This window comes from Populus nigra, chromosome 14 (assembly GCF_951802175.1).
Source record: "Populus nigra chromosome 14, ddPopNigr1.1, whole genome shotgun sequence".
Classification (NCBI taxonomy): Eukaryota; Viridiplantae; Streptophyta; class Magnoliopsida; order Malpighiales; family Salicaceae; genus Populus; species Populus nigra.
The window spans coordinates 12,936,870-12,955,286 of NC_084865.1; the positions used below are offsets into that span (position 1 = coordinate 12,936,870).

The window sequence follows — 18,417 nt, forward strand, 5'->3', positions numbered from 1 at the left end:
AAAGAATGAGAGTTCTAAGCTAGCAATTGTAAGCCTATATTGTTCAAGCTAGAATAGAGCTTAAGACATTAGCCCAATCAAGAAAGAAACGTGCCCGTCTATGTCCATCCCTCACCTTGATCCAAAAACAAGAAGAAATAAAACTTGAGTGTACTCGAACCAGTCCACCACTTGTTGCCGAAAACTGTGCCTTATCTTTTCAAGAAATGAAACTATTTTCGAAACAAGACCAGGACCTCGTCCCTGAAAAAAGGATCAAATTAGATCTTTACCACTTTGTATTTTAGCGGGAAGAGTTCGTCTAAGCAACAGCCACGTGATGCCATGAACATCTACGTGTCCACATGGATGACACGTAGCTCCTCGTCATCTCTTTATATAGATCATCAGCATAGCTATAACTCAATCAGTAGCTTGAGCTCATTAATTTCTCCTTTCCTTTGCTAAAAATGCTGCAAAAGGTGCCGCTTTTAGCACTCCTGTTTTTGGGTTTACTACTCTGTCTCTCTCTTCATGTAGAGGCCTTCAGTGAGGATGTTTCAGCTTGGGAGAGACCTTATCTGGTGAGGAGAGGACACAGGAGGTCTCTGGTGGTGACAGAATATGGAGAGATTTCAGCTGCTGAAATTAGTAGTGGAACAAAAGGGCCATACCATATTCAGTTCATCACATTGGAGCCTAGCTCCTTGTTGCTCCCTGTACTTCTCCATGCTGACATGGTCTTTTATGTACACACAGGTAAGTGCTTAAGCTTAGCCAATGTTGCTTACACTAGAAGATCCATATTCAACAGTATGCTTTATGTTCTTACATTTGGATGCAGGGAATGGGAAGTTGAGTTGGACCGATGGAAGAGAAATGAAGAGGATGAATCTACGGAGAGGAGATGTATATAGACTGCAGGCAGGCTCAGTTTTCTTTGTTCAAAGTAACCTAGACTCGGAAAGACAGAAGATGAGGATCCATGCTATCTTTTCCAATACAGATGAGGACATATATGTATAGGATTCTTGAGACCCTTTTCTCCTTTCCTCTTAGTATTTTGTAATTACCTGGTATTCCTAGAGAAAATTTTTGAAGAGAAGTTGTTTAGAGCTGTAATAAGTAGTAAGTCTACTGTTTTTGTTTCTGACATTGCAAATATTAATGTAGGAGCCATCAATTGGAGCATACTCTAGCGTCAGCGATCTGGTCCTTGGATTTGATAGAAAAGTCCTTCAAGAAGCTTTTAAGGTATAATGATTGATGACTTATTTCTAATAGTTTGTCAACTTAATTAGCATTCTTATATCATCAGCATTTATGTGTGTTATATTTTCTAGTATTGTTTTGCCCTAATAACAATGCTATGGTAGGTGCTATAAATTAATCTGAAGTAGAATATTTATCTGAAAAAATAAATATATATTATACATTTGATTGAATTAGTCACTGCTTGATCCACAAACAAAAACATTATCTAATTGAGACTGATTTCGCAACAAGTTTCAAGCCCTTTTATGTGCAGAGCTTTGTGCCTCAAAATTTTGAACTTCTTGAAAGATGTACTAAAACATGTACTGCAAATTGGTTTCTCAAGGTCCCTGAAGAAGTTTTAGAGGAATTAACCAGTGCAACGAAGCCACCAGCAGTGGTGCACGCAGTAACAAAGGATCAGAAATCAGTATATTGGGAATTGGAAGACCGGATGCTAGATTTCCTTATCGGAAACAAACATAAGAAAACCAAGGAAACCAAGACATTCAACATTCTAGATGCTAAGCCAGATTTTGAGAATTGTAATGGGTGGAGTCTGACTGTAGACAAACATAGCTTGAAATCACTAAGTGATTCCAACATTGGAATATTCATGGTGAACTTGACAAAGGTAATGCCTTCGAATGTAAATTAATCTGAAGCTTTGCTCTCATAGCATGGCTTAGAACGAAGCTGGCAGTTACTAGCTAGTGTTTTCATTAGCATTTCCATTGATGGTTTTCGTTTCAGGGATCCATGATGGGGCCACATTGGAATCCAATGGCTACTGAGATAGCAATAGTGTTGCACGGGCGAGGGATGGTTCGGGTGATTTGTCATAGCACAGCAAATGAATCAGAGTGCAAAAACATGAGGTTTAAGGTTAAGGAAGGGGATGTTTTTGCAGTGCCTAGGTTCCATCCCATGGCTCAAATTTCCTTCAACAATGATTCATTTGTTTTCATGGGGTTCAGCACATCAACAAAGAGAAATCATCCTCAATTTCTGACTGGGAAGAGCTCAATCCTCCAAATATTGGACAGAGGCATCTTGGCTGTGTCATTCAATGTTACTAACACCACAATGGATCAGCTTTTAAATGCTCAGGAAGAAGCGCTCATATTGGATTGCACTTCTTGTGCTGAGATAGAGGAGAATAAAATGAAGGAAGAATTTGAAAAGGAAAAGCAGGAAGAGGAGGCTAGGAAGAGAGAGGAACAGGAGGCTAGAAAGAGAGAGGAAGAAGAAGCTAGGAAAAGAGAAGAGGAGGAAGAGGAGGCTAGGAAAAGAGAAGAAGAGGAGAGGGAAAGGGAGGAAGAGGAGGCTAGGAAGAGAGAAGAAGAGGAGAGAAGAGAACATGAAGAAGCGGAGAGGGAACGACAAGAAGAGGAAGAAAAACAGAGGAGGGAGGAGGAGGAAGAGGAGGCTAGGAAAAGAGAAGAGGAGGAGAGGGAAAGGGAGGAAGAGGAGGCTAGGAAGAGAGAAGAGGAGGAGAGAAGAGAACAGGAAGAAGCGGAGAGGGAACGACAAGAAGAGGAAGAAAAACAGAGGAGGGAGGAGGAGGCTAGGAAAAGAGAAGAGGAGGAGAGAAGAGAACAGGAAGAAGCGGAGAGGGAACGACAAGAAGAGGAAGAAAAACAGAGGAGGGAGGAGGAGGCTAGGAAAAGAGAAGAGGAGGAGAGGGAAAGGGAGGAAGAGGAGAGAAGAGAACAGGAAGAAACGGAGAGGGAACGACAAGAAGAGGACGAAAAACAGAGGAGAGAAGAGGAGCAGCAGCAAGAAGAGGCTAGGAGAAGAGAAGAAAAAAAGAAGCGACAAGAGAAGCAAAGACAACGAGAAGAGACCCCCAGAAGGGAGCATGAAGAGGCAAGGAGACAAGAAGAAGAAAGGCAAAAGCGACGCTGGAAAGAAGAAGAAAGGGCTAAGGAAAGGGAAAGACGTGAAGGAGGGGGGGAACAACCAGAGGAACAAGAAGTGGAAGCTAGAAAAGAAGATCAAGAGCGTAAAGGTGATGAAGGGAAAGGAAGAAGAGCTTTAAGGAATCCTTGGAAGCTCTAAATTTGACAACTTTCCAAGCATTTATATGCAGTCTCTTGTTTTTATGCTTTTCAACCACTCTTTTAATAAGCTGTGAGATCCACGTTTTGTATCTCAGTTTCTGGCATTAGTGTTTCATGTAACGAGATGAGTTTTTTCACGAGTTTGCATGCATAACTTCATGCGATGAGAATTGCAATTCATGGTTCTTGCTACTGGCTTAAAGGTTCAGAGACTTTGATTTCTTTGCTTAATTGATCGAGACTTTCCCGTCAAAAGTTAGGGGAACTCTGATCATTTTTATACAAATCGATCCTTAAACAGGCACCAAACAGTAGGCATGCTCATAGCACGAGTTTAGAAAATCAAATATTTGAATGTGCAGAACGAAAATAAAGCAATCATCGAGACTACTGTCAACTGCTAAAATAGTAAAAGAATGAATGAATTGTAAAACAGCACTGAGAATGTAATTACATGCTTCGAAGTACAGAGTAGCACTCCTCTAACCGCATTTTGACGGCACTCGAACCAGATATTAGGTTGGAGCCAGGAAGTTAAGAACTTAATTTTGTTAGTGGTTGATAATCCAAAAAATGCATAGAGAGGTTTTTTTGGTTTTTATCATTTTAACACTTAATAAAAGTTTTGGGAAAATAATATGTATTCGAAAAATATTAGGATACTAGCATAGCTTAGTACAAAATCAACCGGAAATAACTGCGGTTGTAAACTTCATATCTCTCTTCATGTTAACTAGCAAGTACAAAACTCAATTTAAAATTTCATGAAAATTCAATGATATAAAATATAAGATTTAAGATATAATGGTTTAAGATAAGCTAATGTAACATAAAAAAATAAAAAAATAAAACAGGTTATGAGGAACACATCAAAAATATATTTTTAACACACTCAATATTGTTAAAATAATCTTGACAAAACAATTTTAGCTATACATTGAAAGACCAATAAAACGAGGTTATAATTGCTTAAGGGTTTTGTTTGAAAAAAAAATAAGTTACCGGGAGATATCAAGAATCTATTTTTGAGACACTCGATACTATTAAAATAATCTTAACAAAACAATTCTAACTACACCTTGAAAAACCACTAAACAAGATTATTATTGGTTAGGAATTTTATTTGATGTTAATTTAGAATTAATCACAATCTCACTTAATAGTATATTAAAATATAATCACAATCATTTTATCAAGATTTTTTTAATAATGCCAAATATATTATATATTATTATTAAAATCATAAATTAACTCATAAAATCATCCATTTTACAAATAAACATATATTAACTTCCAAACTCAGACTAAAAACTTGAAAACTGCTAAAATCAAACTTGACACATGCAATATAATTAAACTCGGACAAAATCGTGCAAAACCACGAATTTGCACCCGAGTTCATGATTTTGCAAAATGCAGTCTTTAAGGCCAAAATCCACTTTGGACTTTCTACAAACACGTTTCCACCTTCTACACCATCTTCTCCGTTGCCTCTCAATCCCATAGCAAGGCCTTGTAACACTAACCCTTTTCACATTCTTCTCCAAGAGTCACAAAGAAAAAACCCGCCTCCAAATCCCTGGCATGTTCATGGGTTGCCAAATAATAGTAACAGTAACACTTCAATTAGCCCAAAATCCAGTTCTTTTTTGTCCAATGATAATATACGTTCTGGGTCTGTTTTAGTGCCACCATTCTCGAGGAATGGTGGTAATGGCGGTGGTGATTGCAGTAATAATAGTGTTGATTTCCCTTATGAGTATCAATTAGATGATTATCTTTCGTTTCTTGATGACCCCTCTATAAAAAATGAGGGCTTTATGGACCAAAGGGTTTCGATTAGGTGGTTACCCGATTGCCATTTGCATAGAAGGAGATTTTCAGAGAGCGATGCGTGTTTTGGTGCTGAAGAAGGGGGTTTTGGTCTTGGGTATAAGCCTTGTCTGTGTTTTGCTAGAGAGTTCTGCAAGAATGGAGAAAGTTGCAAGTTTGTTCATGGTGGTGGTGTTCTCGTGGGTTCACCAAGGGAAACGGAGGAGCTTTTTTTGCAACAGCAAGAGGAGATGATGAGAATGAAGGCTGCATAGCAACAGCAGCAACAAAGGTTGGCTACATGAATTTTCTGTTGCAGCGACAGAATAAAACCGAGCGGTAGAGGTAGATTCAAGATTACTAATTTTGCTTTTAGCATGCCTCATCCTCATATAACGTGGAATTTTGGTCTGAATTTGGTGTACCTGTTGATTTCAGGACATTATTGTTCAACTGAGCAATCACTTATTTATATACAAGATGAGACCAAGGGTACATCGTAGGTTTACTTACTTCAAAGTTTCTTAGAATAACGATGACGATGAAGGCAAGTTAAAGGTAATGCGACTGCTTTTAATTTATATTATATATTAATAGATTATTTGTTTCAGGTTTGTTATTTTTTTTAATAAAATTTTATAAATATATCATAATGCATTGTATTTTAAATTACCTAAATTATGTATAAATTTTTATTTAAACTATATATTTTAAGATGATTGAATTTTTATATTGTTTATTTTATTTTTGTTTTAATTATGTTATATTGTTATTTACTACTTGAATTGAATTGTCAATAGATAATTAGTTTAAAAATTTTACTTATAATTTTACAATTTAAATTTACATTGAAAGTATTTTTAACAATCTTGGTGTCAAAAATGGATTCCTGTGTGTCCATTCTCAATGGCTATAATTTTAATAAACTATCAGTTCTGTTTCTATAATTTCCATGTTGATTGGTAATAATACACCTTCAGGCTTGGTAGTTGCACCAAAATGGAGACAGTTGACCTAATTCCTAGGCAAATTGAGACAGTTAACCTTATTCCTAGTTCAGCCATTATTGTTCACCAAATTCAATTTAAATTGTTAAGCAACATCTTAGGATATTAGGTAAAAACTATTTAAGGTTAAAAAACCAAAAAAACAAAAGCAACTCATAACTGTTTAATTATTAAAATTCTAATATTTTATTAAAAAATCATCTCAATTTAATAATTTAAATTATTAAATAAAATTTAAAAATATAACTTGTTTCTTAGAAACCTAAAAAGCCAGTTGATCAACTATACAGGCAAGTATATTTGTCCTGCTCCTTAAATTCAGTTTTTGCCATTTTTTTTGTCTGGATGCAACACCAATCTTTCAGCTGTTTCTAAAAGCCCAAAACTGGAGTATTCAAAGGAATAAGTGACCTTTATAAAGAACTTCCTTGACATGGTTTCTCGTGAAAAATACAAAACTTAGTGGCAAATCTAGCAAGGTCAAAGAACATAAAGAACATGTAAATAAACAATGTAGCCATGTGGTAGAAAGCAGAATCAATTATTGGCAGAGCTCGTTACATATGACACGACGACGGTGACATCGTCGAGTTTGCCTCCATAATAGCGGTACCCAGCATCTTGAGCTGCAGTTGAAAATGGTGTCTGCCGGTTCGTATCCAGTGCTCGTTGACGAGCCAAAGCTGCAATCTTCTGAGCAGTTGCTTCGGGCCCTAAGCCAGTTCTTATAGCATGTACCACAACCGCAGTAACCTCGTTGTTATATAAGTTGTCAAATAATCCATCTGTCCCAGCTATAATGACATCACCAGGGGCCACAGGAATTGTGAAAACCTGAGGCCATCAATCCCAGAAGGATGCTCAAGTGAGGAGTCATTTTTTTTTTTTTCAAATTTCACAACAGTTACTCATTGAAGTAAAGTCAAATCAGTTTCTAATAATTTTGAGAAAGAAGGAAAAAAAAAAGACATCTATTGACTAGTGCCATAGCTAGTTAGCTACATCACATGTCAATCAGACATTAGGAACACGTACTTTAGCACTGAGAAATTGCAATCACCGAAGCTCAAAACAAGACTAATCTTAACTGACTAATTTGCATTCTTAATGAAACCTAGACTTCAAAGGTGCGAGAGAGAAAAGAGAGGATGTGATGACATATTAGAGAGATTCAAGCAAGCAACGTGTTAGATGCAAATCATCGATTTAGCTATTATAGGAGGTTGTAATGTGGCAGCATATGAACAAACAATATATAAGATCAATTTAAATAAAAAGACAATAGCAAAACCAAGGCAAGAATTCTTTGTATTGCAAAAATGTAGACATACGTTATGCATATGAAACGATGCTACAATATTGTACAAAGCTTATGCAAACATGCACACACAAAAAGAGGGAAAAAAAGGAGGGCGGGGCAGTAACTGACCTGGCCAGAGCTAGGTAGATCACCTCCATTGCCAGTTTCCAGTTGATATGTAAAATTGAAGCCATGCTGCTGCACTGGGGACTCGAAGACAGTACATCCATCTCTAACCACCATGAATCCACTGTCTCCCAGATTAATGGCATGTAATCCCTGTGGCAAGAATAAGTCCATATAAGACCAGATATTCTTAAACAGTCACTTTCACTCTGTGCATACTTAATAAAGCAACCTTTGTAGAAGCACTTAATAAACAAACACAATTAAATACAGGCACCGAAAAATAAAAGGCAAGTCTAGTAATCTTCATATAAATTGACCATTCAAAGAAGGATGTACTAACAGTAAAATATTGCTTGTGCATTCCAATCCTTAAAAAGTGATCGGAAGGTCAACGCACTTTGTTCATGATGATTTCATGAAACAAGGAAGGCCATTGCTTTTTATCTACTAGATATAGAATTGAGTGATTATATTGTGTTACAAGGATTATAGTTTTCAGAAACGTTCTGAAATTTGCAATACCATAGCAGAAATCAAAAACCTTGAACTTCAAAAATGCTACCCACTTTTTGAAAACTTCACATTATCTGGACTAACCATCTTCGTTACACTAGTTTGACTAATGGAATTTTCATTCTTCAATAAAAAAAGAAGGAAGAAATACAAGTGCATTGAAGATTGAACCATTGATTCTGACTCAAAACAATAACATTATAGACATCTAGTGGAGCTCATTAAATTGTGTTAACAATATTCAGTAAGGTGTTCCTGCCAGAACACTTCATCAATTGCAATATTAAAAAAAAACAGCTGGGTGTAAATAGACATGAGGACAACACACCTCACTTTTAAGGGCAATGATGCAGGCCGTCGATGAACCCTTAGCTTTCATGTTTGCGTGAGCCTTCTCCAACACCCTGGCTGGGTCAATGGAACCACTGGGTTCCTCTTGAATTGCATTTACTGAATGAGACATAAGTTCACGAGAAAATTCCCCTGCATTGACTCCTACATCTGCCCAGCCACCTACACCATCTGCTATACCTATGACTTGTTCATCTTTGCATATGAAGTGAGCATCTTCCCCACCAGTCTCTTCCTTATCAGGATGTGGCAGGTAACATGATCCTGAGAGTAACTTCAAGTTTCTGTCATCAACAATATTTCTGAAGTCAATACTATGCAAATAGGTGACTATAAGACAGCTTCCTTTTAAATCCTAATGAATTTGCAAGATTTTGTACAGTGTTGCCAAACCCTTGCTTCACCACTGCCAAATCCATTGCAGAATATAGGGAAACCAATAATGTTTGTACCACAATTTTGTATTTGATTATAATGAAATTTGAACTGTAAAATGAGTCACCAAAAAAGAAGAATTGAAACAGAGGCAAGGTGAGAGCACATACAGGCCAGATACCACAGTGGAGTCTACCGACTGTTCCTCGGAGGAATTCCCATCAAATGACACATCTTGAGCAGCCCGACCAAAGACACACACAGAAGACGAAGAATACAAGTTCTTCAACAATGGTCCAAGAACTAAATTATTTGCTTTACCATTCCTTCTTATTGCATCAAGCATAAGGTTCCCACACACCAAACGACTTTTCGGCAACTCCCCATTTCTCATTTTAACACTCGCTTTTAGACAACTAGAACGACTTCTGTCCGAGAAAAAAACACCACTGGGTTTTGGAAACTCCAATCCATTCACACAAGTGGCAATCAGGTCATCGATATGCACATCACCGAACACAGCTTTAGAACTAGAAGCAGCCATTGAAGTTCGAACAAGAGACCTCCTTGATGAAAATTGACTAGTATTTGACACCAAAGAAACCGAGTTTCTGCCAAGTATAGCTCTACCTAATCCAAAATTCAGTTTCAAAAGAACCCCAGATGGCATCTTATCCTCTTAACCAAATAAAATCACCCTCTTAGCCAAAAAACCGAGTTTCATTACTTCCAATAAAAAACCTGAACAAGTCCTGCTACAACAATGAATATCTATCAAGAACCTGAAACGGGTTTTCAATTCGGAGTGCTTAACATTAGAATCTAAAGATAGAAATGAAATAAAAAAAGAAACTTTAATGTGAAGAAAACATACCTTTTTTGGATTTATAGAGAGATTGGTGGAGAAAAAAACTGAAAGTTTGAAGCTTTTGTTTTGGGGCTCGTTATTGGAAGCTCCGAAGATGGTATCTGGTGGGTTTTTCTTAGAGCTTCTCTCTCCAAATCTCTCCCGGGCTTATCTGCCTCTCCCTCTCTCCTGTGCGTGTTTGCCTAGGCTTTGCTTGTGTCCAAATAGTGCAAAGAGTGGAGGAAAATAAAGCGAAAAGGGTTATTCTTTGGTTCTTTCCAAGCTTCCAGGTCCCGGCTAAATAGGGGTTGCTTAAGTTTGGTTTTTGACCAAATTGACCCTGTGATTTATTCCTTTTTTGTTTCCTTAATTTCATTCTTTCTGGATATCAAATCTGACTTCTCCGTTGATGAAGAGATGAGTTTTTGACCAAGTTTGGTTTTTGACCAAATTGACCCCGTGAACTAGACATGACTAAATAAGATAAATAAAAATAAAAAAAGCTTAGTGTGGACAAGACATGGTTAATTGTAGATTAAAATAATAAAATAATTAATTTGCTTTTTCTAAATCATCTTGACAACCCCTCCATTCCTAAACGGCTATATAGTCAACGTACCTTTGATTTAGAGTCGATGATCTTTTTTGTTTCATTCTATTCTCTCTCCTCTTCAGTTTCAGTGTCTAACCTTTTAATTTTTCAAAGCAGTTCTTAAATATATTTTTCCTTCGAATTTGTTTTCTTTTTTTTTATTACTATTTGTTTTATTTAAAATAATTTATAAAATTAGAATTTATTTTCAATTTCATCATCCTTCAATTTTTTTCAGATATCATATTTGGCTTTCATTCTTTTGATTTTGATTTGTTTTATTTGATATTTTTTTAAATTGAATTTTTTTTTACGATTTTATCTTTTTTCAGATTTTTTTTTCTATTATATTTTATTCTTATTTTTTTTATTACTATTTTTTGTACCTTGAAAAAAATTTAGACTGATATTTTTTTATTTCATCGTTCAATGTTAAATTGATTGAGAATTAAGCTATTTGATTAATCTCATGTTTAGGATTTCAAAGGTTACTAGTTTAGGATGTTAACTTGAGTTTAGAAGATTCGTTCAAGTTTGCTTTTTATGTTTTCTTTTGTTAAAAATTATGTATTTTTTAATTTTATCATTCAATATTTATTTAATTAAAGATTGAGCTCTGATATTTTTTATTGCTTTCTATAAAATGTTTTTACTAATTTTAAAAAAGAAACGAGTTATCTTGAATCTTTTTTTTTTTTGTTATTCTTTGTTAAAAATAGTTTTTTTAAAAAAAATATTATTTTTGAATTAAATCAAGTTAATTGATTAAAAATAAGTATGAGATGCTCACTTTATTATATTTTATTTAGTTTGTTTTCCATGTCGTTGCTTTGATGATGCATGTGGTTTCTTTCAATGTCGTTCTGAGTGTGATATTGACAACTTATTTTTTTATAGTTAATTTGTTTTTATTTTATTTATTTATTATATTATTAAATTAATCAGGTTTATTAAATCTAGTGAAGTCGATGATTTATATTTCATATTTTTCTTGGTTTTTTTAAAAATATTTGTGTGCCCTGAACATTTTTTTCATGTTAGAAAAAATTAAACCCGGCCCAGCGTCGTATATATCATACAGGAAACATGAGATAAGATTCTGACTATATAAGAAAAAATATATATTTTATATATCTCAGATGTATCAAATAACATTGTAATTTCGAACCTTATTAAGCTACATGCAACTTCCATTATGTTAGTCTATTCTTCATTCAAGACATTTAGATTGCTTTTTGTTATTGTTCCAATATAAAAAGAACAAATACAAAAAAGATGTTTTTTAAAAAGTGTTTTTAAAATGTATAGCGATAAAGATATAAAATAAATTTATTTTTAGGATAATTTTGTAGTTAATTTATGTCATTTTAAAATAAAAGATATACGAGGATATAACATCTCTATTTCTATTATTTTTATTTTTTTCTATATTAAGATAGTAAACGAACATTACCTTAAAAACTACATTGAATTTTACATAAATGACATATTTTTCAATATTTTATTTTATTTTATTTTGAGAATGTAGTGATTGTGTTAAAGATCAAAACAATTTTCATCTTCAACTTACAAATTTTTTTGAAGTGAGGATGAATAAAAATCTATTTGATTTAAAATTTATTCTTAATAAATCATTTGCAAATGCTTTTTCATTTTAGAATACCCAACTTATTGTACATCTTTTTTGCAAAAAAGCTTTTATTATGAATTTTTTTATATAATAAATTTTGGTAGCTAAGTAACAAGTTGGGGACTTTTAGAGGGTTTTTTGGGCAATATAATTATGGCTAGGTTCTAACTAGTCAGTTGATTCCTGTTTTGCCACTAGTTGAATTTTATTTTTTTTCAACACAAAATATTAAATGTACAAGTGTTGTCAGTATATTTTTATACATAAACAATTATTTTTACTGTTTTGACAAGGCGCTTTCAACACCCTAGATGATGTGTTTGGTTGTGGTACGACGTCGTACATGTAACTCCAAAGGTGTTGATGGCACCCCTTCACTAACATATTAGTTGCCCTCGTAAATATCTTTTTTATTACTAATCACTAAAAAAATCATTTTAAAAATACAATCACCTAAATGCAAGCCTGATAATTTGTACTCTTAAGAATATTATAGCCTTTTACACTATTCTGGTTCGCAGTACACTGTATCTCGGTGTAGAATAAATTCACTGTCACAATCAGTTTGTTTTTTTTTGTTTTTTTTTAATTTGAAGGTTGGTGAATGGAGGGGACACAAGTTGGACTGGCCGCAAATAGATAAAAGCCTTATTGGGCTGTAGCCTGTTAGAAGATGGTTATGCTGACAGATTGGGCCTTCACTTCTTGATGTGTGTGGTATCACAGGGTTGGGCTGAAGCCCATATAACGGCATATTAGTATTGGGCTTTTTGCAGCTCCGGAGCCCATGGGAAATTCCATGATGTCCATTTTGCTAGCGAGGCTTCGGACAAGGACTAGCTTTTGTTGTCTTCAATCTCCATTTCTCGTGAAAACCTACCACTACACGTGTCAATGTTAACATTTAACAAAAATATACAGGGTGCGGGAGAAATATACCAGCTATACACACAAAAAACGGTGAACGATAATAGTAATGTGATAGTTTTGCTCCTCATCAAATCAATTTAAAAGGTGGTAAGATAAATTTTTTCATGCGATCCATTTGTTATTAATATTTTTACTGGGGGCACAAGGATCTTCTCATGTTTTTTTATAATAATAAAATATTTTACTATCCTTAAAAGCAATAATTAGATAATTGCTTACTCGGTTTCATTGAGATTTCAAAATGTTTTTACAATTTAGTTACTTTTTTACCATTGGAACAAAAGAGAAGGCTTGTTTTGGGGGGTATTTTTGAATTTTCATATTATTTTTTGTGTTATAAGGAGATTGTTAGAGAGGTAAATTGATATTTTACATTAATTAGAAATTATTAAAATTTAAATTAGTAAGGCGTGATACGGAAGCTTATGAAAGGGTTCCTCCATACTTAGACGGTGCATACACCATTGTGCAATAGTGAAAAATTATCTTTTATAGCGTTATTAGATTCCTCACAACATCCTTTTTCATTAATTACAGCGTGTGTTTGGTTTTTTTAGATGAATTGTTGTTAAGCTGTTTTTCTTTTATATTTTGTCTTTTCTCTCTCCTCCATCAAAATTCACACCGAGCAATTAAAATTCTAGGGCAATCCCCTAAGTTGAGGATATTTTAATATCAATCATTATTCTTTTGATTTATTATTTTTATCTTTAGTTTTTCGTAAGTTTTTATTTTTATTTTTAATTTTATCCTTCAATCTAGATTTTTTGTTTTTTATTTTTTCATATTTGATCCTTGTTCTTTATTTTTCCCTCATCTCTTTTATAAACATTAAATTATTTTTAATTTCATTCTTTAATCAAAATATCTAATTTGCTAATTTTTATAACATGATCCCCATTTTTGAGTGATTTCTTCTTTTATTTCTCTTGTAAAATTATGTTTTCTTTTCAATTTATTCATTCAATTCAAAATTATCCTCTCATCTGGGAAGAAAAAAACGCAGGAACGATATCCCAGTTCTTAACTTTTGTGCTTATATGTGTCCAGATAAACATGAGATGTAGGGCATTCTGTAAGTAGCATGCGATGTTCATGCATTGTGTAACCAGTTGGTGAGGCTTCAGTCTCTTCTTGTCAGGTATCTCTATCTGTTGACCTGTGTATTGGCTTCTAGTGCTTGAGATCCCAGGATTGATTATCCAGGACAGGGAATGAACTTACTTCAATAATTAGCAAAGAGTTGAAAGAAGAAAAAAACAAAAGAAAACATTGCGCCATCAAATTTAGAAAATCTTCTTCTACTTGTGATTGCGATCCAGTAGACTTTACTGGTCTTTAAAGCTCCATTAAAAATGATTCACTAATGGCGGATCCCCGTCTTGTTCCCCGATGAAAAACACTACTTTTATGGAGAATCTTTCTACCCCAAAATCATTTATGAAAGAAATCTTATCCATTAGCTAACCTATTCAATCAACGAGTGATTTTTTCGAGATTCTTGAACATGCAGTGAATTACTGACACATTAACTAGAAGCCTTCGGCTATACAAAATATTCTTGAGTTTTTTTATTTATTATTATTGATGCGGGTATTCGGATCAGTTTGAGCATACCTCGACTAATTCTACAGGTTCTGAAGTTAATGACGATATAAATCTCCAGTGATTATTATATTAACAACTACAGGACTCGAACCTGAGATCACAGGAAAAACAAACCTTTTAATTCCAAGTAAGGACGTGAGTTTTTTTATTATATAGCCTAGATATATTTTATTTTTTATTATTACAGTGAAATTATTGGTTTTTTTATGAAAAGTCGAGAGATTTTATATAGAGAGGGTAGTTTGGTCTTTTTAATAATTTATTGATCATTAAAAATTATTCAAAAATATATTAGTTTTTTTTGGATTTTTTACACATTAAAATGATGTAATTTACCCTTAAGGTCAACAAATCTTACATCTGTTGTTGTTGTTGTTGACCAAGAGTTATCTCATTTTTTCAAGAACTTTAAAATAATAAAATTACTTATTTACTATTAGGGTAAAAAAAAGTTGACCAAAAGCTTTTTTTTTGGTTTTTATGCTTCTTAGAATACAGTTACCCTTAGAAAAGGCAACCATCAAGGCATACATTTAGGCGTATTTTTTTTCAACAATTTTTTTTATAATTTCCATGTTCATAAGGGGACTCTAGTATTTTTAAGTTGAAAAAATAATTTTTTATTAACATATAGCAACTAGTTTGTATTCATCATGAGTTAGTGCATGTGTGGTGTCCAAGTCTTTTAAAGGATGTATTTGACATCACACGGTGGCTAAACCTGCAATTTCATCCTATTTTTAATCAAATTTTCTTGTTGGTGTGGCGTGTGACAATAGATAATAGGTTATTTGTTGTCAATGTTTATTTTTTTCCCTCTCTTTTCTTTATTCCAAAGAAAGTACACACATATCATTTTTTCTTTTGGTTTTTTTAATTTCAGTCTTTATATTTTTATTGCTTATTTTAATGTTTGATCCTTTTATAAAAGTTTTTTAAGTTTACAATTTAGTCTTTAAATAATATGTTATTATTTTTTAAATTCGATTCTTATTATTTTAATTTTTTTTCTTGATTCTTTTATTAAAAGTTTATTGGTTTTCAATTTTATCATTTGATTAAAGTTTATATTGTTTTTTTTAATTTAGCCCTCATTTTTTTATTTCTTTTTTTTTTCAATTTAACCCTTCAATTTAAATTCTTTTGATACTCTCTAGTTTATTTTTTTTATTTTGATTTTTACCCTCATCCTTTTAATTACAATTTTTTTTGTGATTGATTTTTTTCATGTTTTCATCCTTCCATGTTTGATTTATTGGAGATTAAGTTTCGTGTTTTTTTTTTAATTTTGATACTTTCAATTTAATGACATGAGTCACGAGTTTTGAAAATTAATATGATTTGATATTTTTTTTATCATTCTATATTATGTGTTCTTTTAAAAAAGATTGGTTTCATAGACATCATCAATTATTTCAACTAATACTTTGATTTTTTATGCAAATCGATGACTGGTTTTAAAACTATGCTACAAAATAAAACAATTGCTAGCTACTAATCAGCCGCATAAAATCTGGGTCGTGATTAAAAAAATCTTGGATCACAAGTGAGCTTGTATTTCACGTACGAGCTGTCAGCATCTATTATTAGTCACAAACCTACAAATAATGTATCAAATTCCACAAAAACAAGCAAGCAAAGGTGGACTAATGGATTAATGACAGCAAATTCGGATGATGCAAAAAAAAAAAAACCTCGAAGATATCAGCAAACTGGAAAACGACAACAAGTAAAGACAGGCAGAGATTTGACTTTGATTGATATATACCTGTGTATAAATATTATATTCAACTGGGTAGATCGAATGTATTCACTGTTCTTATTGTTCCAGTGTTTTTTTTAATAGCATCAACGTTGTCAGACCACCTTGATCGCATTCAAGATCTAAAAAAAAAAAAGATCTAGCTAGCTTCCAACAATCCCTTAAATGACAATTTTAATTAGCAGGGATTTGATCCCAATGAATCTCTCTAGATTCAACCATGGCCACACAAATGTTCGAGGCTGTCCCATGCTCGAGCCCACAGCTGCATTTCAAGGACCTGAGATCGAGTGTTTGATGGCACAATTGACCCATCTTCGAGTTTGAAATTGCTGGTAAATCTTCTCGAATTTGAATTTCTGTTTTTTGCAAATACGTCCCTCAAAGGTCAAAACATCAATGGTCTATTTAAAACTCGATTAGTAAAGTTCAAGCTTGCTTGAAGTCACCGTGATGATGGTTAAAAAAACACAGTTGAGGTCAATTACTGCTCAAGAACGAAAAACAAGAGCTTATACAAGAAAATGAAAGTGGCATTTGCCCAAGATGTTTTAAACCTGCAAGCTGCAAGGTAAAAGAAAAAAAATGATTTTATTTGAAAATTAGTGTTGTTTTTTTTTAATAAAACAGCGTGGTGTGAGTTTTTTTTTAACAAAATAAAATAATTAATATATGTTTTAATTAGAAAACATGACATGTCAAGATGACATTGGTGAGAATAATGCAATGTTAAAAAAAAAATTAAGTTAGCCGTCCCAAATTACAAAAAAAGGTGATAAAGAAAAAAAGAAAGATACCGAAACTCCAATCATAACACTAGTATTATCAAAAAAATCTCAACAATATGAATTTAACGGCTTTAAGAAAGGTCACTAATGATGACATGAGTGTGTTACACTCTCTGTCCAAAAACAAATGAGCAATTACAGTAATGAGCGGGGAGAGGGAGAAAAAATAAAGAAAGAAAAAGATTATATAGACACAACGAAACTCTAATTATGATATTACCATTATTATTGAAAAGATCTTGACAAAATAAATTTAACAACACTAAAAAAAATTAACAACAATGACAGGAGTGAGTTACACGCGACATGTGACTCACTTATCTATGGATGGAGAGCATAGCCCACTATGATTACCATTGATGACCTTTTAAATATTGTTAAATTCTACTCGTTTGAGATTTTTTTAATAATATTATAATTGAAATTTTAATATCACACTAAATTTACCTTTTCAATTTCAACTCCAATTTTTTAAAAATAACATTTCTGTGTGTTTTGTAATGTGGTAACGATTACTTTTCAAATAATTTTTCATGCCGAAATATATATCAATAATTTTTTTATTTTTTAAAAATTATCTTTATTTAGTATATCAAAATAATTCAAAATATATAAATTATATTAAATTTTAATAAAAAAAATTAATTTTTTTTTTGAAATGATAGCATCTGCAGCAACAACGTCAAAAAAAATTTATAAAAAAAATGCTAGTTTGCCAATTAAAAAAAACAAAAGCAGCGCTAATAATAATAATAAAAAAACCCAAAAGTTTTCTTGTGGTACAGTCCAACTCTGCAACCCAATTATGATCCGACCTCTATTATTGCTGATTGCAATAACTTCTATCTTATCGCAGAGCCTGCAGAGGGCTCGTACGTACTGTAGAAATGCAAGAAAATACAATCAGAGAAGTCGTAGAAATTTGAAACTCAAAAGTGAACAGTTATATACCGTGGCTTAGTGAACAGTTATATACTGTGGCTTCCATGCAATTCCCGGAAACCGAGAAGCAAGAAATAATCAGTTCAGGGAATAGTCAACTTGACAAAGGTTCTTTGTTGAATTCCATGGCTAATTGCATTGTAGAGGTCACCCTTGGCTCATGGATTCCTTGCTTGTGGGTGACTTTGTCCTATATAAACCTCAGCAAACGAATTGCAGTATTTGAATAATGCTCAGCATGGATCTGAATTGTTCTCTTGCAGGATTCACAATGCCTCGAGGACTGTCATGAGTGTCTAGAACAGTTGGTGTCATCAAATGAAAGATGAGACTTGGTCACTTTCTCTTGCTCTTCAAGTAAAAAACTCATCGATCATTTTGTAAGCTTTACCATCTCATTTATTTCCTGTTTCATGCAATTATGATAAGCAGTACACATTTCTGCATGCAGTTTTGTCCATCATTGACATTGAAGACCGAGCTTCATTGTCTTGTTATGAAAAGCTAAGTAGCATGTGAGATTTCACAAATTTAC

The 18,417-nt window shown here is 33.2% G+C and overlaps 2 protein-coding genes across 4 annotated transcripts; one reads left to right on the forward strand and one right to left on the reverse strand.

Moving 5' to 3' along the window:
• The first annotated feature begins 425 nt into the window (after positions 1-425).
• LOC133673547 (vicilin-like seed storage protein At2g18540) lies at positions 426-3,488 on the forward strand. The gene is made up of 5 exons (XM_062094416.1): positions 426-738; positions 824-999; positions 1,153-1,233; positions 1,580-1,867; positions 1,987-3,488. The coding sequence occupies exons 1-5, from the start codon at positions 450-452 to the stop codon at positions 3,292-3,294; spliced, it is 2,142 nt and encodes a 713-aa protein (XP_061950400.1). The 5' UTR covers positions 426-449; the 3' UTR covers positions 3,295-3,488.
• A 3,020-nt stretch (positions 3,489-6,508) lies between these two features.
• Positions 6,509-9,911, reverse strand: LOC133673359 (probable protein phosphatase 2C 80). 3 transcript variants are annotated; one of them, XM_062094103.1, is made up of 5 exons: positions 9,658-9,911; positions 8,954-9,535; positions 8,386-8,692; positions 7,545-7,694; positions 6,509-6,949 (listed from the first exon to the last, which is right to left on the reverse strand). In XM_062094103.1, exons 2-5 carry the CDS (start codon positions 9,451-9,453, stop codon positions 6,653-6,655), a joined length of 1,254 nt encoding a protein of 417 aa, XP_061950087.1. In that variant the 5' UTR covers positions 9,454-9,535; positions 9,658-9,911; the 3' UTR covers positions 6,509-6,652. The 3 variants fall into 3 exon arrangements, with proteins under 3 accessions (XP_061950087.1, XP_061950088.1, XP_061950086.1); XM_062094104.1 differs by having other exon boundaries at positions 8,954-9,538; XM_062094102.1 differs by having other exon boundaries at positions 8,954-9,565.
• Positions 9,912-18,417: the final 8,506 nt, after the last annotated feature.

Bases quoted from the DNA above. Each gene is read 5' to 3' on its own strand.
- LOC133673547 (XM_062094416.1), top strand. From the start codon at position 450: ATGCTGCAAAAGGTGCCGCTTTTAGCACTCCTGTTTTTGGGTTTACTA. The intron at 1,000-1,152 runs GTATAGGATTCT...ATATTAATGTAG, and splicing joins ATACAGATGAGGACATATAT to GAGCCATCAATTGGAGCATA. The intron at 1,234-1,579 runs GTATAATGATTG...TGGTTTCTCAAG, and splicing joins TCCTTCAAGAAGCTTTTAAG to GTCCCTGAAGAAGTTTTAGA.
- LOC133673359 (XM_062094103.1), bottom strand. From the start codon at position 9,453: ATGCCATCTGGGGTTCTTTTGAAACTGAATTTTGGATTAGGTAGAGCT. The intron at 7,695-8,385 runs GTGTGTTGTCCT...TTCTTGCCACAG, and splicing joins TCATTGCCCTTAAAAGTGAG to GGATTACATGCCATTAATCT. The intron at 6,950-7,544 runs GTCAGTTACTGC...TGATGGCCTCAG, and splicing joins ATCTACCTAGCTCTGGCCAG to GTTTTCACAATTCCTGTGGC.